Source organism: Lagenorhynchus albirostris, chromosome 5, assembly GCF_949774975.1.
Source record: "Lagenorhynchus albirostris chromosome 5, mLagAlb1.1, whole genome shotgun sequence".
Classification (NCBI taxonomy): domain Eukaryota; kingdom Metazoa; phylum Chordata; class Mammalia; order Artiodactyla; family Delphinidae; genus Lagenorhynchus; species Lagenorhynchus albirostris.
Genome location: NC_083099.1, coordinates 119,456,307 through 119,482,622, shown reverse-complemented (window position 1 = coordinate 119,482,622; position 26,316 = coordinate 119,456,307). Strand labels below are relative to the sequence as shown.

Sequence of the window (26,316 nt, the reverse complement as noted above, 5' to 3'; positions counted from 1 at the left end):
AATTGGTGTCAAATTAAAATATCCCAAATGCAACCATTTTTCTCTATGTCCAGGCCACTACCATCTCTCCCACAGGCGGGCTGCAGCACTGGGCACCCACACGCTTTATAACACTGCCTTCCTTGCTCCAGCCCACCTTTTGGACTCACTTCTATTACTTTGGTCTCGGCTCAGGCACTTCCCCAGAAAGCATTCTTTCTTTGTGCCCAAATACGGACTGAATCCAATGGACTCCTCAGCCAGCTGATAAGGCCTCCATCACAAGTACTTACCCTGTTTTACTGAGGTTGCTTCTTCACTGTGTGTCCTTCCTACCCTATACCCTCAGTGAATATTTCGCATTTGATTTAGAAGCCAAATCTTCTTGATTATCATTGATTGCCTAGCAAAATTTCTGGTGCTCAGCTTAAAAAAAAAAAGGAAAAGGAAAACTCACAGGCACAAGTAGTACCTTTGTGTAAGAGAAGGGAAACGGAGGATCTACCAGAAATGAAAGATGTTTCATTTCAAAATAGTGGGGAAAAATTAACAAAATGTAATGTGGCTAAAAGTAGGTGAAAATATGTTAAGACTTTTCACTATTAAAGATGGAACCACAACAATGAAAGTATCCTGGTCTGGAGCCAATCACAGAAGGAAAGCAAAGAAATCAGAGGAAGCACCAAGGGGGGAAAGATGAGTTAAGCGCACACTTGCGGAGCACCTGTGTTTGTGCACGTTTCCCTCGTCTGAAAGGCCCAGTTTCTCCCACTGAAAGCACCTGTAGCCATTCAAAGTACCTCTCACCTGTGACCTCCTCCGAAGTTTTCCCAGATCCACACAGGCAGTGTTAATTGCTTCCTAGTCTCAATTGCACAACCCGCACCTCTACTGAAGGTAGTTGTTTACATGTCCCTACCCTTAAGCACATACTTTCACTTGCTTAACAGGGGGCCAGGGTTTCATCTCTGGAGGGCATGTTCCAAGCCTTAATTCAACAAGACCCCAGACCTGCCTTGGATGAAACTGCTCAGTTCCAGTGGAGGGCGGGAGCTCAGAGCAGAGGGAAGGTGAAGGAGCTATTTGAAAGAGGAGTGGTGATGGGAGAGAGGACCATGAAACCTTTCGGGAAAAAGTATGGGAAGGAGAGCCATGGGAAGACTGTGCATCCAGGGGAGTAAAGGAAAGGAACAGTGAAGTCACTGGAGATACATGGAGCTCAGAGGGAGCTGAACAAGCCTGGTCGTATGCTAACAGGAGCAAAGACAGTTGCTTATTACTTTAATATTCACATTACAAGAAATGTTAGCAAATGTGGTAAGAAATTAATGTGTATGCAACTTTATGTTTAGTTATATATATATTTTTTAAAGCAGCCTACCTGATCAGTCACTCATTTTTTAAAATATTTACCTATTTATTTATCTATTTATTTATTTATTTGGCTGCACCAGGTCTTAGTTGCAGCATGCAAACTCTTAGTTGCAGCACATGGGATCTAGTTCCCTGACCACGGATCCGAACCCAGGTCCCACGCATTGGGAGCGTGGAGTCTTAGCCACTGGACCACCAGGGAAGTCCCTAAGTATAGTTATATTAACATGAAAGAAATATGACATTAAGAAAAACTTTTATTCATGAATATTCTAAAATCACAACTAGGAATGAAGAAAAGTTGCTTGTCTATCTATCTCTAGAACAGCATGAAGCAAAATGAGAAAAAGGTTACACAACAATGTGTGGTTTCTCAGAATATGTGGAGTTGGACTTCCCTGGTGGCGCAGTGGTTAAGAATCCGCCTGCCAATTCAGGGGACATGGGTTCGATCCCTGATCCGGGAAGATTCCACACGCCGCAGAGCAGCTAAGCCTGTGCACCACATCTACTGAGCCCACACACCGCAGCTACTGAAGCCCGCGTGTCTAGAGCCCGTGCTCCGCAACAAGAGAAGCCACCGCAATGAGAAGCTCATGAACCGCAATGAAGAGTAACCCCAACACAGCCAAAAATTAAAAAAAAAAAAAGAAAGAAAGAAAATCTGGAGTCATTCCAAAGATATTAACAAAAGAAAAACTAGGAATAAGAATAATTTAACTTCACTTTCCAGAAGTCTTGCATATTTCTTTGGTTTCTTGAAAAGGGGTATGTTATGATGACCTTCATGTCAATTGTTACAAAGAACGTATTTGATATTGCCTTTTGTGAGAAATGTCAAAGTATGTCATAGAGGTTACTATTTTAAATAGAGAAGATGTTCAATTGTGCTGCTTAATTCAGAATACAGAATTCAGGAAACTTACATAAAAATACAGTAACATTCAGGGCTTCCCTGGTGGCGCAGTGGTTGAGGGTCTGCCTGCCAATGCAGGGGACGCGGGTTCGTGCCCCGGTCTCGGGGATCCCGCATGCCGCGGAGCGGCTGCGCCCGTGAGCCATGGCCGCTAAGCCTGCGTGTCCGGAGCCTGTGCTCCACAGTGGGAGAGGCCGCAACAGTGAGAGGCCCGCGTACCGCAAAAAAAAAAAAAAAAAAAAAAAAAAAAAATACAGTAACATTCAATAATAATTCATGAGAACAATATTAAAAAATAAACTGGGAAAATCAGGAAGTGGTATGTTTAAGGGATTGATCATGACAAGTATAATTTTGTTGTGTGTTTGATAACAAATACTACACATCAGATGTCTGGGTTAGCAAGTAAGTCACTGGGATACTTTAAACCCTGTTTTAACTGTTGCAAAAATGCAACTGCCAAGCTATTTAGGCCATTTCCTTGACCCTAAGGCCAATGTGCCAATTTCCTTCTCACCAGGGAGTTGTTTTGGGATTAGCAATGTTTAAAATTCACCTAAATAGGGCTTCCCTGGTGGCGCGGTGGTTGAGAGTCCGCCTGCCTATTCAGGGGACACGGGTTCGTGCCCCGGTCCGGGAAGATCCCACATGCCGCGGAGCGGCTGGGCCCGTGAGCCATGACCGCTGAGCCTGCGCGTCCGGAGCCTGTGCTCTGCAACGGGAGAGGCCACAACAGTGAGAGGCCTGCGTACCGCAAAAAAAAAAAAAAATTCACCTAAATAGTGTTTCTTTCTAGAAAAGAAAAAGAAAAACACTTTAAGTATGTTAACACTAGTTAACTACCCCAACTGGCCTTTAAATATTGCTGGAGAAGAGAAGAAAACACCACAAGGTAGATAGAAATTACACTCTTTGCTGTCTAGGAGTTTTTGTTTAATTCCCATGTGTTACTCAATACAGGATGTTAATATGTACTTAGAGCTAAGAAAATAATACTTACAGTCAGATAATAACAATGAGAAATGACATTAATGAGAAATGACAATGAGTATGACATTAAGTATACTTACTTAATGCTGTTTTTTTAAATTCTCAGCTCCCCACCCGCAATGAGAAATCAAAAAGCAAGTGCCCAGGAAATAAACTGAGATGGAAATGAGGAACCCATCATCTTAACTAACTAACAGTAACTAACAGTAACTAGTCAGTAACTAACAGTGACTGAGTACCTATTATGTGCCAGGCACGTTTCAAAATATTTTACACATATTAACTCTTTCAAGCCTCATAACGACTCTGAGAGAGGTACTAATATCATCCCGATTTTACAATGAAGAAACAGAGACAGTGAGAGGTATCTAAGCTATTATGGGAGCAAGATACAAATCTAGGCAGATTGGCTCCCAAGCCACACTCGTCCTGCAAGAAGAAGTCCACCAGTCAACAACCCCAGACATAAGACATTTCCTTTTAAAAGTCACTACAAAGTAATACAGTGAGTAAGTTATTAGACCCCATTGCAATCACCTTGGTGGAAGGAGAGTTCAGGATTTACACTATTCCTCTCCTATACTAGATTTCTAAGAAGACAGCATTTTAGATAGCACATCGTTCAGGAGTTTGGGTGGACCCTTTTTTTAAACAGAGAAATAAATACCAGACCAGGATCTGTTGTCAAGTTTGTCACAAAAAAGCTCTATCACTTTGGACATGTTGTTTCTCTAGGGCTCAAACATAAATAAACGGTGTTAGTAAATTATCTGTTTCAGATCTAAATATGTCCTACATATGACCATCAATCAAGCAACCAACAGGAAGCCTTCCCTCAACATCCATCCCCTCCCCTCCTTGCACAACTCAAAGGCAGTAGCGACAGTTCTCTGAGTTCACCTCACAGCAAGTGCAGACATTTCTGACATATGAGCAGACTGAATTATGCAAGCAGTTCTGCCCACAAATAGCATCGGCTCTGAAGTCGGATCTGCATTCAAATTCAAACTGAGCTTAGCCTTTTAAAGTATTAACGTTGGGGCTTCCCTGGTGGCTCAGTGGCTGAGAATCCCCCTGCCAATGCGGGAGACACAGGTTTGAGCCCTGGTCTGGGAAGATCCCACATGCCACGGAGCAACTAAGCCCGTGTGCCACAACTACTGAGCCTGCGCTCTTAGAGCCTGCGACCCCCAACTACTGAGCCTGTGCTCTTAGAGCCTGCGACCCCCATGCTACACAATGAGAAGCCATGGCAATGAGAAGCCCGCGCACCGCAAAGAAGAGTAGCCACTGCTCACCACAACTAGAGAAAGCCCACATGAAGCAACGGAGAGCCAATGCCGCCAAAAATAAATAATTAATTTTAAAAATAAATAAAGTCTTAACTTTTTTTCTGTAAAATGGGAATTAGTAGTAACAATGCTTACTTCTTTATAGGGATTAAATAAAACAATGCATGTAAAGCTCTTAGAACAGTTCCAGCACAACTTGGTATCATCCTTTCAATAAGCAGTATCCAGGACCCTCTGGCCTTCCGAGATGGCCCACACTCTGTCTGTGGAGTGTGCTTCTCTCTAAATAAATCCACTTCTTACCTGCCACTTTGTCTCTCACTGAATTCTTTCTGCGATGAGACATCAAGAACCTGAGGTTCATTAAGTCCTGAGACCAGATACTGAAACCCCTACCAGGTAGAAGAAGTTAACTGTGTGCTGCATACAAGCAGACCAGTTGGAACCCGGTCGATATGCTGACTCCCAATTACCTCACTACCAACCAATCAGAAGAATGTCCATGAGCTGACCATGCCCTCCTCTCTGAACCGTTACTATAAAGCTCCTCATTACCTCCTCCAGGTGGGGATACATAGTTTTGAGGGCATTAGTCCGCTGTGGTCCCCTTTGCCTGGCAAAGCAATAAAGCTATTATTTTCTACTTCACCCCAAAATAAATAAATAAAATAGACAGTATCCAGTATGAAAACTGACTGTCATCTTCCAAGCCTGTCATTCCTACTAGGAAATAAATTCGTGTAGCATTGGGAAGGTGTCGTTTAATCTTTTATCCCTCACACTAAGCAGAGCCTTCCATATAGGAAGAACTCAAAATCTGTTATATAAATAAAGGACACTGACATGTATCTACTAGGTTTGGCAATCAGAACCTCATTGGTGACCTAGGCCAAATCTGATTTATTGAAGGCTCGGGGTCAGGAGAGGGTGCAATGGGATATTTCTAACTACAGAGGTGGAAATATGTGAGCAGAGACAGGAAATGACTGCTCTTTTGAGGAACACGGCTCCCAAGAGTAGGAGACAGAAGTGTGCCGTGTGGTCAAGGAAAGGCTGTTTCGAAATGAGAAATGTAGAGCATGTTTATAACTCAAGAGGAAAGAGCAAATAGAATGGGAGGTTAAAATACATAGAACAGAACACTCAGAGAGTGAAGGATCAAGACCCCAGGAGACAACGAGACCTAGAAAACAGGGGATAAGACAACTTTAAATAAGATTCGAGGGAAGGACATTTCCTCTGTAACAAAGGAGGCACAGAGTATTTACTAAGAATAAAAGAGGCAGAAAAAAAAATGTGGGTAGGGGGTTTTTGGAGACTGGTTCAAGTCTGAACGATGTGAAGAGGAAGGGGAGAAGAATCGAAGGACTATGAGTGGCACGACGAGTCCAACAGAGATGAGCTGATAGCTGATGAAGCTGAGCAAAGATATATGGTTTATCATCCCTTTTTTTTCTAGTTTTATATTTATTTGAAATTTTCCATAATAAATATGTTTGAAAAAGAAAACTACAATGATGTGGCACTACACACCCCCCAGAGCAGACAAAATGAGAAAAGGCTATGTTGAGCATGTGCAGCAACTCTCATCTCTATTGATGGGAGTGTCAACTGGTACAATTAACTCTGTGTGTGTGTGTGTGTGTGTGTGTGTGTGTGTTATTTCCTTTTTGTTTGTTTGTTTTGTTTTTTTATTTTGTTTTTTGTTTATTTTCTTTATTTTTTTGGCTGCGTTGGGTCGTCATTGCTGCGTCCAGGCTTTCTCTAATTGTGGCAAGTGGGGGCTACTCTTCGTTGCGGCGTGCGGGCTTCTCGTTGCGGCGGCTTCTCTTGTTGCAGAGGATGCACTCTAGGTGCGTGGGCGCAGTAGTCGCGGCGCACAGGCTTAGTTGCTCCGTGGCATGTGGGATCTTCCCAGACCAGAGCTCGAACCCGTGTCCCCTGCACTGGCAGGCATATTCTTAACCACTGCGCCACCAGGGAAGTCCTACAATTAACTTTTGAAAATGTTTGGCAGCATCAACTAAAACTACACAGATGTATAATCTATAAGACCCCAGAAAGCCAGTCATAGTTAGAGAACTGTATGTACGTGTGCACTAAAACAAATGTCTGAGGATGTCATAGCCGCATTTTTCACAACAGCAGAAAACTGGAGGGAAAAAATGTCATTCAACAGTAGAATGGGTAAATCAACTGTGGTACAGTCACACAATGCAATAACATATAGCAAAGCAAATGAATAAACTAGAGCTACACAATGGGAATAATTGTACAAGCATGATAGGAAGCTTAGGGAGAAAAACTTATACTGTATAACATTTATATAAAGTGCCAACAATAATCCATGCTGTTAGAAATCAGAAGACAGTGAAGGAAGTGACTGCAGGGGGCATGAGGGGACTTCTGAGTTGCAGGTTATGTAATATACCTTGATCTGAGTGATAACTGTATAGATGGGTCTGCTTTGTAATAATGTTCTAACCTGTGAACTGGTAAATAATGTTTTAAATTGAATGCTATTCTATGTATGAATGTCATACTTCAAATAGAAGGTCTATTTTATTTTATTATTTTTTTCTTTTGGCAGTACGCGGGCCTCTCACTGTTGTGGCCTCTCTCGCTGCAGAGCACAGGCTCCGGACGCGCAGGCTCAGCGGCCAAGGCTCACGGGCCCAGCTGCTCTGCGGCACGAGGGATCCTCCCGGACCAGGGCACGAACCCGCGTCCCCTGCATCGGCAGGTGGACTCTCAACCACTGCGCCACCAGGGAAGCCCAGAAGATCTATTTTAAAATGAATTTAAAAAGAACTGAAGGAGTTAAAGGCAGAAAAGTTATTTTTATTTTATCTTTCTTAAAAATATGATGTTCTGGGAATTCCCTGGTGGTCTAGTGGTTAGGACTCGGCACTCCCACTCCGGGATCTGGGTTCAATCCCTGGTCAGGGAACTAAGACCCTGGAAGCTGCGCTGTGCAGCCATAAAGTGAATAAATAAATATGTGTGTGTGTGTGTGTGTGTGTGTGTGTATAATATATATATAACGTTCTGATGTTTTATAAATGTAATTGAAAAAAAAAGTCTAGCCAAATGGCTAGCCAAAAAGTCTAGCCAACAGTCCCCCTAATGTATGCAGCTATGCATGTGCACTTTTTCTCCAGATGTGCACCCCAGTCCATGAGCAGAAGCAAAGAAACTGGCCTGTAGCATTGATCCACACCAGGAATGCGAGCTGAAATCTGACTATGGGATGCAGGATTAGCGAAGAAATCCTGGTTTTAAAGTAACTGGAAGACTAGAAGCAGGGTGGAAGCGGGTAAGGGCCTGGAGATCTCAATGACAGCAAGGTGTGATGAAAATTTGACAAAGCTGGGAAATAGTGACAATAGAGTTCAAGATTTCAAAGGAAGAACTAAGTGTAAGGAGTGGACTGACTGCCTAAGTGAAATGCACAGAAAATCACTGTGTTTGGGGGATCAAGGAACTGTGGTGTAGAGATGTTTGAAAAGCGAACTGTAGGACGAAAATCCTAAAATACCAAGATAATGCTATGATGGGGGTGGGGGGGTGAGTATGAGGCAGGGCATTTCATGGTCAGTGTGAGGAAGCAACCAGAAGTTTGGCATAAACAGTGGGCTGAAGGGTTGGTACACAAGGTGAAGGGGGAAAATGATCTGCAGAAGCCAGTGGGTCCCCAAGAGAATAATGAGAAAAACATATGGTTTTACATCACATAACACATCTGCTCAAATCAGTACCCTGCTCTGCCTTATTTATTTTATTTATTTGTTTCATTTTACTCGAGAATAAGTGTCAGTCTCCCTCCTCCAGATTGAAGTGTGCCAATAGTACTGGAATGGCATCTTCCTCATACCTCCTGAAGCACCTATTACAATGTCTCACCCACGTGTACGGATTATTTATTTATCCCCCAAACTTCTTCCACAGGGATTGAGATTTTGTACGAGAAATTTAACATATAACTTAATCAGGACCAGGGAAAGTGTAAATTATAATGTAAAACCAAACGGGGGAGTTAAGAATGTGAACATACAGATAGATTTTCTGTAAGTATCTGTTGAATTGGATTGTGACCCACCCATTCCCCCCTGCCCCTCACAAACACACAGACATACTTGGCTCAGGAAAGCATTCAGATTTCATTTCTGATTAAAATTAAGTCTCAACCACAGGGCAGACAGCAGAAGCAAAAAGAACTACAATCCTGCAGGCTGTGGAACGAAACCACAATCACAGAAAGATAGACAAGATGAAAAGGCAGAGGGCTATGTACCAGTTGAAGAAACAAGATAAATCCCCAGAAAAACAACTAAAGGAAATGGAGATAGGCAACCTTCCAGAAAAAGACTTCAGAATAATGATAGTGAAGATGATCCAGGACCTCGGAAAAAGAATGGAGGCAAAGATCGAGAAGATGCAAGAAATGATTAACAAAGACCTAGAAGAATTAAAGAACAAACAAACAGAGATGAACAATACAATAACTGAAATGAAAAATACACTAGAAGGAATCAATAGCAGAATAACTGAGACAGAACAACGGATAAGAGACTTGGAAGACAGAACAGTGGAAATCACTGCCGTGGAACAGAATAAAGAAAAAAAGAATGAAATGAAGACAGCATAAGAGACCTCTGGGACAAAATTAAACGCAACAACATTTGCATTATAGGGGTCCCAGAAGGAGAAGAGAGAGAGAAAGGACCCGAGAAAATAGTTGAAGAGATCATAGTGGAAAACTTCCCTAACATGTGAAAGGAAATAGCCACCAAAGTCCAGGAAGCGCAGAGTCCCAGGCAGCGTAAACACAAGGAGAAACACGCCAGGACACACAGTAATCAAACTGACAAAAATTACGGACAAAGAAAAATTATTAAAAGCAACAAGGGAAAAATGACAAATAACATAAAAGGGGACTCCCATAAGGTTAACAGCTGATTTCTCAGAAGAAACTCTACAGCAGAAGGGAGTGGCATGATATATTTAAAGTGATGAAAGGGAAGAACGTACAATCAAGGCTACTCTCCCAGGCAAGGATCTCATTCAGATTCAAGGAGAAAATCAAAAGCTTTACAGACAAGCAAAAACGAGGAGAACTGAGGACCACAAAACCAGCTCTACAACAAATGCTAAAGGAACTTTTCTAGGCAGGAAGCACAAGAGAAGGAAAAGACCTACAATAACAAACCCAAAACAATTAAGAAAATGGTAATAGGAACATACATATCGATAATTACCTTAAATGTGAATAGATTAAATGCTCCAACCAAAAGACACAGGCTCGCTGAATGGATACAAAAACAAGACCCATATATATATGCTGTCTACAAGAGACCCACTTCAGACCTAGGGACACATACAGACTGAAAGTGAGGGGATGGAAAAAGATATTCCATGCAACTGGAAATCAAAAGAAAGCTGGAGTAGCAATTCTCATATCAGACAATATAGACTTTAAAATAAAGACTATTACAAGAGACAAAGAAGGACACTACATAATGATCAAAGGATCAATCCAAGAAGATATAACAATTATACATACATATGCACCCAGCATAGAAGGACCTCAATACATAAGGCAACTGCTAACAGCTATAAAAGAGGAAATTGACAGTAACACAATAACAGTGGGGGACTTTAACACCTCACTTACACCAATGGACAGATCATCGACAGAAAATTAATAAGGAAACACATGCTTTAAATGACACAATAGACCAGATAGATTTAATTGACATTTATAGGACATTCCATCCGAAAAGAGCAGACTACACTTTCTTCTGAAGTGCACACAGAACACTGTCGAGGATAGATCACATCTTGGGTCACAAATCAAGCCTTGGTAAATTTAAGAAAACAAATATCAAGTATCTTTTCCGACTACAACACTATGAGATTAAAAATCATTTACAGGGGGCTTCCCTGGTGGTGAAGTGGTTGGGAGTCCGCCTGCCAATGCAGGGGACACGGGTTCGTGCCCCGGTCCGGGAGGGTCGCGCATGCCGCAGAGCAGCTGGGCCCGTGAGCCATGGCCGCTGAGCCTGCACGTCCGGGGCCTGTGCTCCGCGACGGGAGAGGCCACGGCAGTGAGAGGCCCACGTACCTCAAAAAAAAAAAAAAAGGCTTCCCTGGTGGCGCAGTTGTTGAGAGTATGCCTGCCGATGCATGGGACACGGGTTCGTGCCCGGGTCCGGGAAGATCCCACATGCTGTGGAGCAGCTGGGCCCGTGAGCCACGGCCGCTGAGCCTGCGCTTCTGGAGCCTGTGCTCCGCAACGGGAGAGCCACAACAGTGAGAGGCCCGCGTACCGCAAAAAAAAAAAAAAAAAAAAAATCATTTACCGGGAAAGAACCGTAAAAACCACAAACACATGAAGGCTAAACAATACATTACTAAATAACCAAGAGATCACTGAAGAAATCAAGGAGGAAATCAAAAAGTACCTAGAAACAAATGACAATGAAAACAGGACGATTCAAAATCTACGGGATGCAGCAAAATCAGTTCCAAGACGGAAGTTTATAGCAATACAATCCTACCACCAGAAACAAGAAAACTCTCAAATAAATAATCTAACCTTACATCTAAAGCAGCTAGACAAAGAACAAACAAAACCCAAAGTTAGTAGAAGGAAAGAAATCATAATGATCAGAGCAGAAATAAATGAAAGAGAAACAAAGAAAACAATAGCAAAGATCAATAAAACTAAAAGCTGGTTCTTTGAGAATATAAACAAAATTGATAAACCTTTAGCCAGACTGATCAAGAAAAAGAGGGAAAGGACTCAAATCAATAAAATTAGAAATGAAAAAGGAGAAGTTACAATGGGCACTGCAGAAATACAAAGCATCTTACTACTACAAGCATCTTACTATTACTACAAGCAACTCTATGCCAATAAAATGGACACCTGGAAGAAACAGACAGATTCTTAGAAAGGTATAACCTTCCAAGACTGAACCTGGAAGAAATAGAAAATATGAACAGGCCGATCACAAGTAATGAAATTGAAACTGTGATTTAAAATCTTCCAACAAACAGAAGTCCAGGACCACATAGCTTCACAGGCAAATTCTAGCCAACATTTAGAGAGGAGCTAACACCCATCCTTCTCAAACTCTTCCAAAAATTGCAGAGGAAGGAACACTCCCGAACTCATTCTATGAGGCCACCATCACCCTGATACCAAAACCAGACAGAGATGCTACAAAAAAAGAAACTTACAGACCAATATCACTGATGAATATAGATGCAAAAATCCTCAACAAAATACTAGCAAACAGAATCCAACAGCACATTAAAAGGTTCATACACCATGATCAAGTGGGATTTATCCCAGGGATGCAAGGACTCTTCAAAATACACAAATCAATGTGATACACCATATTAACAAATTGAAGAAGAAAAACCATATGATATCTCAATAGATGCAGAAAAAGCTTCTGACAAAATTCAACACCCATTTATGATAGAAACTCTCCAGAAAGTGGGCATAGAGGGAACCTAATAAAGGCCATATATATGACAAACCCACAGCAAACATCATTCTCAATGGTGAAAAACTGAAAGCATTTCCTCTAACATTAGGAACAAGACAAGGATGTCCACTCTCACCACTATTAGTCAACATAGTTTTGGAAGTCCTAGCCATGGCAATCAGAGAAGAAAAAGAAATAAAAGGAATACAAATTGGAAAAGAAGAATTAAGACTGTCACTGTTTGCAGATGACATGATACTATAGGTAGAGAATCCTAAAGATGCCACCAGAAAACTACTAGAGCTAATCAATGCACTTCATAAAGTTTCAGGATACAAAATTAATGCACAGAAATCTCTTGCATTCCTATACACTAACAATGAAAGATCAGAAAGAGAAATTAAGGAAACAATCCCATTCACCATTGCAACAAAAAGAATAAAATACCTAGGAATAAACCTACCTAAGGAGGTAAAAGACCTGGACTCAGAAAACTATAAGACACTGGTGAAAGAAATCAAAGATGACAGAAACAGATGGAGATATACCATGTTCTTGGATTGGAAGATGACTATACTACCCAAAGCAATCAACAGATTCAATGCAATCCCTATCAAATTTCCAATGGCATTTTTTACAGAACTAGAACAAAAAAATCTTAAAATTTATATGGAGACACAAAAGACCCCAAATAGCCTAAGCAGTCTTGAGGGAAAAAAATGGAGCTGGAAGAATCAGACTCCCTGACTTCAGACTATACTACAAAGCTACAGTAATCGACAATATGGTACTGGCACATAAACAGAAACATAGATCAATGGAACAAGATAGAAAGTCCAGAGATAAACCCACGCACCTATGGTCAAGTAATCTATGACAAAGGAGGCAAGGATATACAATGGAGAAAAGACAGTCTGTTCAAAAAAGTGGTGCTGGGAAAACTGGACAGCTACATGTAAAAGAATGAAATTAGAACACTCCCCTAACACCAGACACAAAAATAAACTCAAAATGGATTAAAGACCTAAATGTAAGGCCAGACACTATAAAACTCTTATAGGAAAACATAGGAAGAACACTCTTTGACATAAATCACAGCAAGATCTTTTTTGACTCACCTTCTAGAGTAATGGAAATAAAAACAAACAAATTGGACCTTTGCACAGGGCTTCTCTGATGGTGCAGTGGTTAAGAATCCGCCTGCCAATGCAGGGGGCATGGGTTCGAGCCCTGGTCCGGGAAGATCCCACATGCCACGGAGCAACTAAGCCCGTGTGCCACAACTACTGAGCCTGTGCTCTAGAGACCATGAGCCCCATCTACTGAGCCCATGTGCCACAACTACTGAAGCCCATGCACTTAGAGCCCATGCTCTGCAATGAGAAGCCACCACAATGAGAAGCCCACGCACCACAACGAAGAGTAGCCCCCACTCACCGCAACTAGAGAAAGCCTGCATGCAGAATGAAGACCCACCACAGCCAAAAATAAATAAATAAATTTATTTTTTAAAAAATATTAAAAAACAAACAACCCAGTCAAAAAATGGGCCAAAGAATACATACAGAAAGCCAAGGGGCACATGAAAAGCTGTTCAACATCACTCATTATTAGAGAAATGCAAATCAAAACTACAATGAGGTAGCACCTCACACTGGTTAGAATGGCCACCATCAAAAAATCTACAAACAACAAATGCTGGAGAGGGTGTGGAGAAAAGGGAACCCTCTCACACTGTAGGTGTGAATGTAAATTGATACAGCCACTATGGAGAAAGTATGGAGGTGCTTTAAAAAACTAAAAATAGAATTACCATATGACCCAGCAATCCCTCTACTGGGCATATACCCAGAGAAAACCATAATTCAAAAAGACACATGCACCCCAACGTTCAGTGCAGCACTATTTACAATAGCCAGGTCATGGAAGCAACCTAAATGCCCATCGACAGATGGAATGGATAAAGATGTGGTAAATATATACAATGGAATATTACTCAGCCATAAAAAGGAACGAAATTGGGTCATCTGTAGAGATGTGGATGGTCCTAGAGTCTGTCATACAGAGTGAAGTAAGTCAGAATGGAATTTCTATATTCCATTAACGTGGAATCTAGAAAAATGGTACAGATGAACCAATTTGCAAGGCAGAAATAGAGACATAGATGTAGAGAACAAACGTATGGACACCAAGGGGGGGAAAGCGGGGTGGGGGGTTGGGGGGAAATGAATTGGGAGGTTGGGATTGACATACATACACTAATATGTATAAAATAGATAACTAATTTAAACAAATAAAAACCTTTCCATAAATAAATAAATAAAATTAATTCTCAGTGAACTGAGGGGAAAGGAGTAAGCCACATTTCTGTTCAACTCCAGTCTGAAGTTAAGAGGTCTAAAGAAAGAGCAAAGCATACATAATGGAATCCAACTCTTCGAGGGTATCAAAAATGGAATTTTCTTAAACAACCTATCTGTTCAAATCAGCATGCAATCATTTCAGCCTTTCTAAATAAAAGTTTTGTTTTTTTAAACCTTAAAAAAAAAAATTAAGTCTCAGCCTGTTTTCAATCTATGTAGTGTATTATTTTCCCCATGTTCTCTAATACAGAGATGCTAATTTCAGAAGTCTCTGGCAAAACAAATGCAAATAGGGTATTTTGCATTATGGGTAAAGCAGATCCGTTGCCATAGTGAATATTTTCATCACCTTCGTAAAATAACATGTATTGCTTCATTTTAAGAAATCTGCCTTTGCCTCCTTGTTCGAAAACAACCTCAGGCTCTCTTTTCTTCCTTTAATTAACATGAAACAGGAAAAGTGAGTACCTGGCCAAAAAAACAACAAAAAAAGCAAAGAAACTGAGGTGAAGTGTCTTATAAAGATGAGATCGCAGGGAAAAAAAAGCAAAGAGACATAACAGCAAAACAAGCAAATGTTACCTACTTACGGAAAATACTGAAGTTAATAAAGAAAAGGTTAGTTACAATTAAAAAAAAAAACCCTGTTGTAAGCATGTCTAACTGTTGTAAGACTGCCTCAATCTTGGCATGACTTCCTTTCTAATATCCCAAAATAAATTCAAATTTCCTAGCAACCATCACCAGGGACCACTATATACTTTCAATCTCTCCATAAATGCATTTATTCCCCCCGTAGGCAAGCTAAAAATATTATTTTGTCCATATATTTGTTTTTTCTACCTTATACCTAAAATATAGATGCATATAACTACCAAAAAAGGACAGCTGATATAATTTTGTGTGCAACAAATGCTCTGATGTTTACAAGAAACTAAATAACAAGAGACATTATTTAACTTGCTGTCAACGGGAATACTGTGATACAAATAATTATTTTAGATAAAATCTCATGAGAGCAGTTCCAAAGACACTTTCCATTTGACAAAGCTGTTGTGATGGCACACCACACCCATGCTATTTTAGTTAGTGGAATGTTCTGAAACTAAATGTGGTGGAAGGTGACTGGGAACTAAAGCTCCAAGTTCTAGACCTGTGCTGACCAAAAGGGTATCTGCTAGCCACACACAGCTACTGAGCATGTGAAATGTGGCCAGTGCAAACTGAGATGTGCTGTAGGTAAAATACCAGATTTTGAAGGCTTAGTATAAAAAAAAAAAATCTTACTGATGTTCAACTTGACTACATATGGAATTAATATTTTGTATATATTGGGTTAAACAAAATATATACAAATTGATTTCACCTTTTCCTTTTCACTTTTAAATGTGACTACCAGAACATTTTAAATGACATATGTTTCTACTAGGACAGCACTGTCTTGGACCAATGCCATAATTTATTGAACTTAAGGCCTTGGCTTTACAACTTGATTCCTTATTTAAAAAAAAAAAAAAATGTGTCCTTCCTACCCATAGGCTGTCAGGAGAGTGGATTCAAATGAGATGCATGTGAAACTGTCTTTAAAAACACAGTAAGATCACTTTTCTAGCCCAGAGTTACCAGCTCATTCTAAAAGTATCAGATTTCACAGTCTACAACCAAGTAGGTTAAAGAGTCTTCTCAATTCTTACTGTAGAACTATCCAGGGCACAAAACACTTGAAGTTTCTGTCTGGTCCATTAAAGAAAAACCCCATGGGAATAGTCTGGTATTTAAGAGTTCAAAGCACTCTTCACTGGGGAATCTGAGAGACTGAGGAGGGTCAACTAGAGTCACTCTAACAATTCAACAAAGATGTGGCTCAACACGTTTGATTTCACCGTATCTGCATATTCCTTGAGATTCCTTGAGAGCGTTTTTATCTGTGCAGCCAAACCATACTTCCTTTGGAGAAACCTGTAAAACTCACACAGGGACTCCCCTGGTGGCGCAGTGGTTAAGAATCCACCTGCGAATGCAGGGGACATGGGTTCGAGCCCTGGTCTGGGAAGATCCCACATGCCTCGGAGCGACTAAGCCCGTGTGCCACAACTACTGAAGCCCGCGTGCCTAGAGCCCGTGCTCCGCAACAAGAGAAGCCACCGCAATGAGAAGCCTGCGCACCGCAACAAAGAGTAGCCCTGGTGGCGCAGTGGTTGAGAGTCCGCCCGCCGATGCAGGGGACACGAGTTTGTGCCCCGGTCCGGGAAGAACCCACATGCCGCGGAGCAGCTGGGCCCGTGAGCCATGACCGCAGAGCCTGCGCGTCCGGAGCCTGTGCTCCACAACGGGAGAGGCCACAACAGTGAGAGGCCCGCATACCGCAAAAAAAAAAAAAGACCCAAGGCAGCCATAAATAAATAAATAAATAAATAAATAAATAAAAGCTCACACAGAACATACAGTTAGTTACACGATAGGGAAGTGAAAAAGTAATCATGATTAGTTATGTTGCTTCTTCCAGAAATCTACAGTTTCATTTCTTAGAAGTAAATGAAACAGCATTCCCATTCCAACCTGTAAAGTATCTTTGAAAGAATGAAAGTGATTTAATAGTCTGTAAATAAATTTGCATTGTCTCAGTATGTACAAACATTGGTTAATGTGACGATTAATCCTTTTCTCACCAACTATCAAAGGACAAACTGAACCCTGCCATTGATCTCACACCTACCCTAAAAATAGACTGTTACTATCTCCTTCCCTTATCCTACCTTCCCTTTGTCAACAGAGCAGGCAAATAACCTTTTCTTCTACCAGCACCCTGCCAATTAAAATAAACCGTAAATACTGCTGAGTCAAGCTAAGGCCTTTAAGGCTTAAACTTTAATTGGCTAGCTCATTATTAGAAACCAGAAAGGGTGAGTCAATGAGGGGAGGGAAAGCCTACAGAAAAGACCAGTGGGAAAGCACAAAAGAGGTAAATGTTCCTTTAAGTCACCATTTTGCCACTGAATACAGAAACATTTTCAACTTCCTTCCCATTTTCTTTTACCTGGAGACAGTAATGGATTCAACAAAGTGAACAAATTACAAAGAATATCAATAAATGAGCCCCAAGAGATCACCAAACCATAAACTACCAGCTTCCTGTACAGACCACTTCACTGTGCCAAGGTGAAGTTCTCCCATCCCCCTCACACTCCACCATTTGTAATTTCAGCCCCACTGAAGAAATTAAGTAGAAAATAAAGGAGCCAGGGCCAAAAAAGGTTACTGCTCTTTACTTCCACTTAGCATCATATTCTTAATAGAAACCAACCTAATTCCAAAACCAATCTAACAATTATTGTAGAACATTAGATTTGTTTTCTTTAAAAAATGCAAGGAAGGCACTTCCTTGATGGTCCAGTGGCTAAGGCTCTGAGCTCCCAATGCAGCGGGCCTGGGTTCCATCCCTGGCCGGGGAACTAGATCCCCCATGTGCGCCGTAACTAAAGATCCCACGTGCCACAACTTAGACTGGCGCAGCCGAAATACATACATAAATAAAAATAAAAATAAAAATGCTACATAGATGACAGTAAGATAAAGCCATAAGCTCATTTCAGTTAGATAATTTTTAATTATTTTCCAGGTTACCTTAATAATTAATTTAATAATTTTAAAATTATTTTAACGTTCCATTACTTGCTGCCCACCAAATGAAGCAAATCAAAAGCTCCCAGTCTCAATTCTTGCCTTTACTTAGTTACACCTGATAATGATTTGAGTACGATAGAGGAAAGGCGGAAACGAAGGGAGAGGGGAGAACAGGCTGCAAGCAGGGGATTAAAATGAGACTGGAGTGGTAACATAAATTCACTCCAATACTGAACGCATGGCAGGGCTGACACACACAAAGCGGGCCTGTGCAGGACGCCGAGCCCAGCCCTGCTCACCTCTTCAATGATATACCTATTCTTAATCTTCAAATACTCTTTCCCTTCCAGGTCTTTTCTCAAGCCAACAAACAGAAATTCCTGCCTAGTACATCTTTCCCCATTTATTTCCTCACTCAATGAAAAACCAATTATGAAGCTACTTCAACCATCTTAAGAGATGGTGGTATACACTGAGGTACGCTGTATCCCTCCAGGAGTGGCTAGAGGGATACAAGTGACTTAGAAACTGGGTGTAAGCTGGGGAGAGAATACGAAAAGTCAAGTAAGGTATGCAGATTTTTGCCTGGGCATTTTGGTGGCTGAAAATGCCATTTAATGCGAGAGAGAACAGTGGTTTGGAGACAGGTTCAACTGGTGGTACCTGTGGGAAGTCTAAGCAGAGCTGTCAAGTGAGTGGTTTGACATTATGGGCAAAGCTTTGGGAGAGTGAGACAGGAAACAGACTGGAGGCTGTAAGGACATAAATGGTAACTGAAGCCAGAAACTGACATTTAAGTAGAGGGAGGAAAGTGGGCCCACAAAGGAGAATGAGGAACAGCTCAAGGAGGAAAGAGATTAGTCAATAGAGCCATTCTCGCTAAGAGGTTTAAGAGGTTGAAGGTGTGACATGTCCACTGGATGCAGCCACAGCGGCCACTGCAGTTTCACAGGAGTAGAGTGGGGTGAAAATCAGATTGCAAAGGGTGGAAGAATTGATGGACATGAAGGAAAATAATGGAGTCAACAAATCCACTCCTTCAAGAAATCCGGTGGAGAAAAGGAGAGACAGGCAGTGCTGAAAGAGGGATATAAGGGTTGAAGCCATGTCCGGAGGGATATTTAAGCTTTTTTAAAGTTGATGGGATCCCTACATAAGAGATGGGATGAGACAGTGACATCCCCTGGGAAGCCAAAGGGTTCAGAGTCCCGGAATGAGTGTTTTAAAGTGAATAAATGTTTTAAAGAATGATCATGTGAGCAAGGTTCTATGTCTGGGAGGTTGGGAAGTTAAGAGTTCTAGATAAACAATGAAGACCTGCTGTATAGCCCGGGGAACTGTATTCAGTACCTTGTAATAACCTATAATGTAAAAGAATCTGAGAAAGTGTGTGTGTGCGTATATAGACACACACACACACACTGAATCACTTTGCTGTACACCTGAAACATTGTCAATCAACTAAACTTCAATAAACACACACACACAGAAGTTAGAGTTCTTATCTTCTGGCTTCTACCTTCTCCCATGGAGTCTGCTCCTGTCCCCTGGAATGAAGGCCATACGTGCAACATGCACTAAACCAACTGCAAGTGCAAAGTAATCTCTTATTCTCTACTTACCTGATGCCCTCTCCTCAATCTCTTAAAATCTAGCTTTACTCTCAGTACAGGTACTGTCCTCCCTCTGGATTCGATCACTTCCAAAATGTTCTCAATAATCTCCTAATGTAAGACCCACTGGCCTCATTTCTTCATCAGTTTCTGGGACACCCTCATCCTCTAGTTCCCCTGCACTCTCCATCACTCCTTACTGTCCCCGGTTCCTCACCTCCTGACTACTTATTAGATGTTGATGTTCCCCAGCATCACATTTCACCTTCTTTTCTAGTCCTACCTGCTTTTCCTGGTTAACCAGACACAGATGCCACCTATCAGCAGTGATGCTCAATTCTGTATCACCCATCTTTGCCTCTCTCCTGAGATCCAGTCCTTTGCTTAAGTCTTCCTACTGGGTATTTTTCACTTCCATTCCCCTCAAGCACCACAAATACAACTTGTCCAATGCTCACTGTCATCTCCCTAAAACTTGCTTCTCCTTTCTTTACTCCCTATAGATTAGTGACATGATCATTCACTCAAGCCAGAGATCTTACTGGCTCCCTCCAACTTTTTCTTGCCACTCATTCAATCAACCAGATACCAGGTTCCTCTGCATCTCCCTCAGAACAATTTTCAGATGAAACAGGAAGCCCAGCACCACTCTGCTGTATTTCAACAGGGACTGCTTGTGTCCAGGTCATCCCAGATGGATTAATGCGTTAGATCTATCGGTCCTACCTGCCTCCAGAACTGCTGCAGAGTTCTACACAATTCAAGAGAATAAATCTCAGTGTATAACCTCACTTCTTTAACACCTCCACAAGCTTCTCAGTGCCAGTCTTGGGGGATCGTCTCCTAAGCTCTCGGCACAGTCTCTGGGTCTCTGTCCACTCAAAGTGTACTCAGCAGTGACGTCATGTGGAACCTGTTAAAATGTAAACTCTCAAGCTCCACCCCACATGCCCTCATAATGACTCAGGTGCACATCAGAAAGAGAAGTGTTAGTTGGATGCCTTATACGCACTGAACCCAAGGCACATTATACCCTTTCAGATCTCCATCTGCTGGGAACGTTCCACCAAACCTTTTGCACCTTGCAAACGCCTGCACTATTGTAGGGGCATCTAGCACAGCCATAGTATACAGTAGGCCATAGATATTTGAACGACTGGATCGTTTAATCAGTTAATTAACAGTAAGTTCAGTTGAGGACCTACAGAGTCTGAGGTACTCAAGTGCATTCAGATGGGATGCTGAATGTTAGGCAGCTGGAAACAGTGGCCCAGAATTCAAAGGAGAGGTGAGTTGGCAACATTTTTAAGTCACTAGCAACAATTCTGAGTGTACAGTGATGGACAGATGAAGTCACCCAGGTTTAAGATGGAGACTGAGAAGAGGGCTATGGGTTAAATCATGGGGGAGGCTGGCATTTAAGGGACCTATTGAAGAAGGTAGTGAAGGGCAGGTTAATAGGTGTCAAGGAGCTCTAAAGAAATAAATGGATTTGGCACGTGGTTATTGATACCTTTGGCAACTGAAGTAGGTGAGTGAGACAGAATAATGAGGTCAGAGATAAAGCAGAGGCTTAACTTCTAACAATGGAATGAAGTAAGGCTAGTGAAATGATCACTAGTGGAGGACCATCTTTATTGGATGAGAAGGGAAAGAGATATAACTGATGAGAGCCATATCATATACATAGGCCTATTGGCAAAGAGGCTGAAAACGTTCAACTGTGCAACATTTGCTGAACACTTGCTGTCTGCCAGGTGCCACAAGCTAACACCGGGACTGTAACAATGAACAGCAGCACAGGTAATGCCCCTGCCCTCTGACCTAGTGCAATGAGATATATTGGGTAATTTTATGGAAACCCCCACAACAGATAGGGTAATGAGCCAATGTTGGGTGGCTTGCCTTGGAGAAGGGCAACTTTTGCCCTGGTGGTGGTATAATGACAGGAATGTATTAAGAGAGAGGCATATGGAGAGGATAAAGTTCACATCTAATAATCTTCATTTTTTCAAGTAAAGGAAAAAACACCAGGTAAAGCAAAACAATAAACATTTCCCACTATATCAACTGATATAGTGGGATTCCCGTTCTTGACACAAGCAGCAACTGAAGCACAGAGAACAGGGTCCTGCTGCCACTGCATGGCTAACAAGTGGTTTGGAGACCAGAATCACTGGCCAGTACTTTGCTTTCACTCATATTGACACTGTGAAAAGCAGAGCAGCACCCCAAACTTTAACACTGTCATCCCTAGGTGACAATGATGCTGCTGGGTCATGGGCCATTTAAGCTTACAACACCAGTCTAAGCCCTGGATCCTCGTGCTCGCAGAGAGACTGAAAATATTCAACTAAGATCAAGAAATTAAAAGGCTAATAATAAAAGCCTTCAGTACTTGGCACAGGGTCAAACCAACAGCAGGTTCTTAATAAATGACAGTAACCAGTGATACAAATTTAAGATGTCGATTAGAGGTAATCAAAGAGGAAAGTGGCAGCATAGTGATAAGAGCAGGGATTCAGAAGGAAATTTGTGACTTTGGCGAGTAAAGTTATACAACCACTTCATGCCTCAGTTTCTCCACTTGTACAGTAGGGATCATTATAATACATATATATCCTCTAGGGCTGCAAGGTACATTAAATGAGTGTATGTAAAGCCCTTAGAACAGTGCCTGGCATTTAATAACTGAGTAATCAGGGACATCCCTGTTGGCGCAGTGGTTAAGAATCCGCCTGCCAATGCAGGGGACACAGGTTCGAGCCTTGGTCCAGGAAGATCCCATATGCCGTGGAGCAACTAAGCCCGTGCGCCACAACTACTGAGCCTGCACTCTAGGGCCCGTGTACCACAACAACTGAGCCCGCGTGCCTAGAGCCCGTGCCCCGCAACAAAAGAAGCCACCGCAACGAAGAGTAGCCCCTGCTCGCCACAAATAGAGAAAGCCCGCGCGCAGCAACGAGGACCCAACGCAGCCAAAAATAAATATATTTTTAAAAAAATAACTGCATAATCAAGGCTTTATTTTTACTTCTACTGCTACTGCTCTACCACTACTGACACTACTATTACTAGCGGTACGACTTGCTACTAGGTAGGCGATAAAAACGCATCAAAAAATGTTCCATCAGCAACCAGAGTACAACACAAAACTCTACAACCCACAAAGAGACAGCTCTAGAGGAAGATCTACTAATAGCACTGCAATTTCTTCCTCTAGAGACAGCTCTAGAGGAAGATCTACTAATAGCACTGCAATTTCTTCCTCTAGAGACAGCTCTAGAGGAAGATCTACTAATAGCACTGCAATTTCTTCCTCTAGAGACAGCTCTAGAGGAAGATCTACTAATAGCACTGCAATTTCTTCCTCTAGAGACAGCTCTAGAGGAAGATCTACTAATAGCACTGCAATTTCTTCCTCTAGAGACAGCTCTAGAGGAAGATCTACTAATAGCACTGCAATTTCTTCCTCTAGAGACAGTTCTAGAGGAAGATCTACTAATAGCACTGCAATTTTTAATATGTAAGCCTCCACCTTGTTTTGCCAATTGTAGAATCCAATAATGTTACCACCCAAACTGAGTTCATGGCAATAAATTTCTAAGATGTCAAGAAGTATCTGAAGAAATACCCAAAGCCATACATCAATTACAGTTTTTGAGTTGTTTCCTAAGCTGGAAAATTGAAGTAAAATAGTTTAGTTGAAGCCAACAGTCCTTTAAAGAGATGTTCACTGTACCATAGTGTACAGTTTATGAGCAGAATGACTCTATATGTATCAAAATATCCTAGGATGAGATTGTGCCTACCAAAGTGAGGCATCCAGAAAAAAATGAAATCCAGACAATTATCCTGATATCCCTGGGGGTGGGGGTGGGGAGGAATCCTCTATATGGTTTATGTTCTTCCACTTCTCTGCTCTAGATATAGGCTAAAACATTTTTTTCCACAGAGATCACAATGTTCTCAACTTCTACTTCAGTTTAGTCATTGACCAAAACAAGGTGTAACGTTATCATGTAAAATGGTTACTGACTCTTAGCTTTTCTGGAAGCTTTACTTTGGAAATTTCAGCCATGTCTAAATGATATGTATTAAAAAGGTGGAGGTAATGCTATAGACTCGTATCGAAGATTAGATTTGTTAACAGAATGTTGATCCCATGAGTAATGCTCACAGCTGGGGCATCCAACAATGGAATTAACATTTCAACAGGAAGCAGAGAGCCATCCCAACAGAAAGGGCCACTCGATCCAGCTCTAGAGCGCTTAAAAAAATTATCCTTCCGGAGGCTACACAAAGTGTGCCTCCTAGGGTCCCACCGATGGATTTTTTTGTTGTTGTGGTTGGTTTAATGAATCCTTTGGTTCTAAAATGCTTACTTTGACAAGACAATATCAGTTGGTTAAAGCACGGACATGGCAACAAATCAGTTTTTTAAAGATATCGAACGATTATGCCTTATATCCACGCAGTTTTAAATGCCCTTTTACCCCTCCCGAGAAAGGCGCAGTCGAACATGTATTACTTGGCGAATCCTTTCGAAATTCCCTGTACAAGTCATCATCAAAATGAATCAAAACATTATAAACTCAAAACCAAGGTTACTAATTTCTCCTTTGCACTTTGCCCCCCGACTGCAGAAATCAATACTGCATTTTTGCAGGAATCTACTTCTGATTTTCCACGGTCCACTTCGTCGAGTTACCGTCTAGTTAACAGCTCGTGCCTGGGCTCGCCTCTTCCATGAGACCAAGAATGCCCAGCCTACAGTTCGTTCAGCGCCTCTTTCCTAGAGGTAGGTTGGACGATCTGAGGCACTGAAAAGCTCAGTGTCCATTTAATCATGGCGTTTGTAATTCGGTCTCCTGGCTTGGACTGCTCGACACCTGAAAACTCGCCGCCCAAGGCTTTTGAAACCGGGTAACCCCGATGGAAACGACACCGCGGCTAACAAGGGAAAGGGCAAGAGCAAATAAAGCAAAGCCCGCACCCGCGGCAAAGAATAGTCTGGGAGAGACGCCAGGCGCAGCCGGCACGCCGCGCCCACCCACCCGCGCCCGGGGAGCCCTCTCCACCGCCGCCCCACATCCCGGGGCTCGGTCCCCCACTCCAACGCACCCCCGGTACCCCACGGCCCCGCAAGGCTCCCCTCCCAGCGGCCCCACCCACCTTCGGGGCTCGCGCGTCCGGTCGGGGGAATCACCCCGGTGCAATTCCGCGCGCACCTCCACCATTGCCGCAGCTCCCCCAAATCGCGCCCGCCCCCTCCCCCAAGCCTCATTGTTCCCGGGTGGCCGCAGGCAGCGAGCGCCCCAGGGTTGGCCAGGCAATAAAGACCCGAGGGACCGATCTGTCCCCCACTCACCCGCGACTCCGCACAGGAGCACGAAGCGCAGCAGAAGCGCCATGGTGGCGGCCCAGTTGTGGGCGACGACTGCAGGTAGGCGGCTCTTACCCGGGGTCTCAGTCACCCGGCTCCCCGCGCGTTCCCGACCCGCTGGCTGCGGCGGCACCTCGCAGCCCGGTCCCACCCCGCCCTCGCTCGGCAGGTGAAACACGTCACTTCCGGTAGTAGCGAAGCCCCGCGGCGCGCGCCGTCCCTGCCAGGCGCGTGGGGTTGCTATGGCAACCGGGAGACCACCCCCCCCCCCCCCCGGCGGGCTGCCCTGGGACCCACGCGAGTAAGGAACTCCTGCCAGCGGAGCTCGGGCGTTGACGTGCGCCGGCAGCCACTCGCCCCAAGCCTGAACTCGGATCCCCCCCCCACCAATGCCTTCAGTTAAATTGGGTTTGTGCACGTGGGTCGGGCCAGCCCCTCTCCCCAGACGACTGAAACGGCTATCGCACCCTGGCTTAAAGGCAAGGCACGGGACAAAACTCGCCCACCTGCGCCCGGACCCTGAAAAGCAACTAAAGCAGTCAGCCCCTCCTGCACTTACCCCACCCTCCCCTCAGGATAGTAGGGGTGGGAGCCTCCAGCCACGCCTCCTATCTGTGGATGTTTGCGGCTGCGGCGGGCTCTTCCACCTAAGGCCCTAGAGGAAGACAAGTGGGCAGCCCTGGCATTTGCTCCCCTCTCGTAGAGTCCTTTCAGGCTGATGTAGAAGAAGGCTAGAGAAGGCTTTTCCCCATCTCCAGTAGTGACTAAGCTAATTTGGGAAATACCCGGATTGGGCTTCCTCCCTTGTGTTTAAACGTTATTCCAGCTCTGAAATTGGCCAACAAGGACCAGTGAGGTTGAAAAGCGGGTCTCAGTAGGGACGGTTAAAGGCTTGGGGCGGGGGGCGGGCGCGGGCAGTAGCTGGGAGACCCGGGGATTAGAGATCTTGAATCTCGCAGAATCTCCCGGTCAGCCCTGCAATGTCGCTTCTGCCTCCTGGTGCCCTCCATTACTTGTTCTTCGTTGGTCTTTCCAGATAACGTTTATTTATATCTGCTGAGAGACTTTGGTGTCTTAGTGAGGAGAGAAGCAGTATTGTGCAGTGGGTAAATTCTTGGGCTCTGAAATGGGGTAGTAACTGGGCAAGTAACTTAGAAACAGCACCTACTCCAAGGGTAGCTATGAAAATTAGAGACAATGCACAAAAGTATGCTTGGCACCGTGCCTGGCACATAGTAAGTGGTCAGTAAAGTGGAAGCTAATAAAAAATAATATTGGAA

At 43.0% G+C, this 26,316-nt stretch overlaps 1 protein-coding gene across 4 annotated transcripts in view; it reads right to left on the bottom strand.

The window, feature by feature from the left end:
• CXADR (CXADR Ig-like cell adhesion molecule) overlaps positions 1–25,167 on the bottom strand; it is a 76,722-nt gene extending 51,555 nt beyond the window's left edge. For all 4 annotated transcript variants that reach the window (XM_060150766.1, XM_060150765.1, XM_060150767.1 and 1 more), the window contains exon 1: positions 25,022–25,167. In XM_060150766.1, coding sequence (XP_060006749.1) covers positions 25,022–25,064 — 43 coding nt within the window. In that variant the 5' untranslated portion in view covers positions 25,065–25,167. The remainder of the gene's footprint in view (positions 1–25,021) is intronic.
• Positions 25,168–26,316: the final 1,149 nt, after the last annotated feature.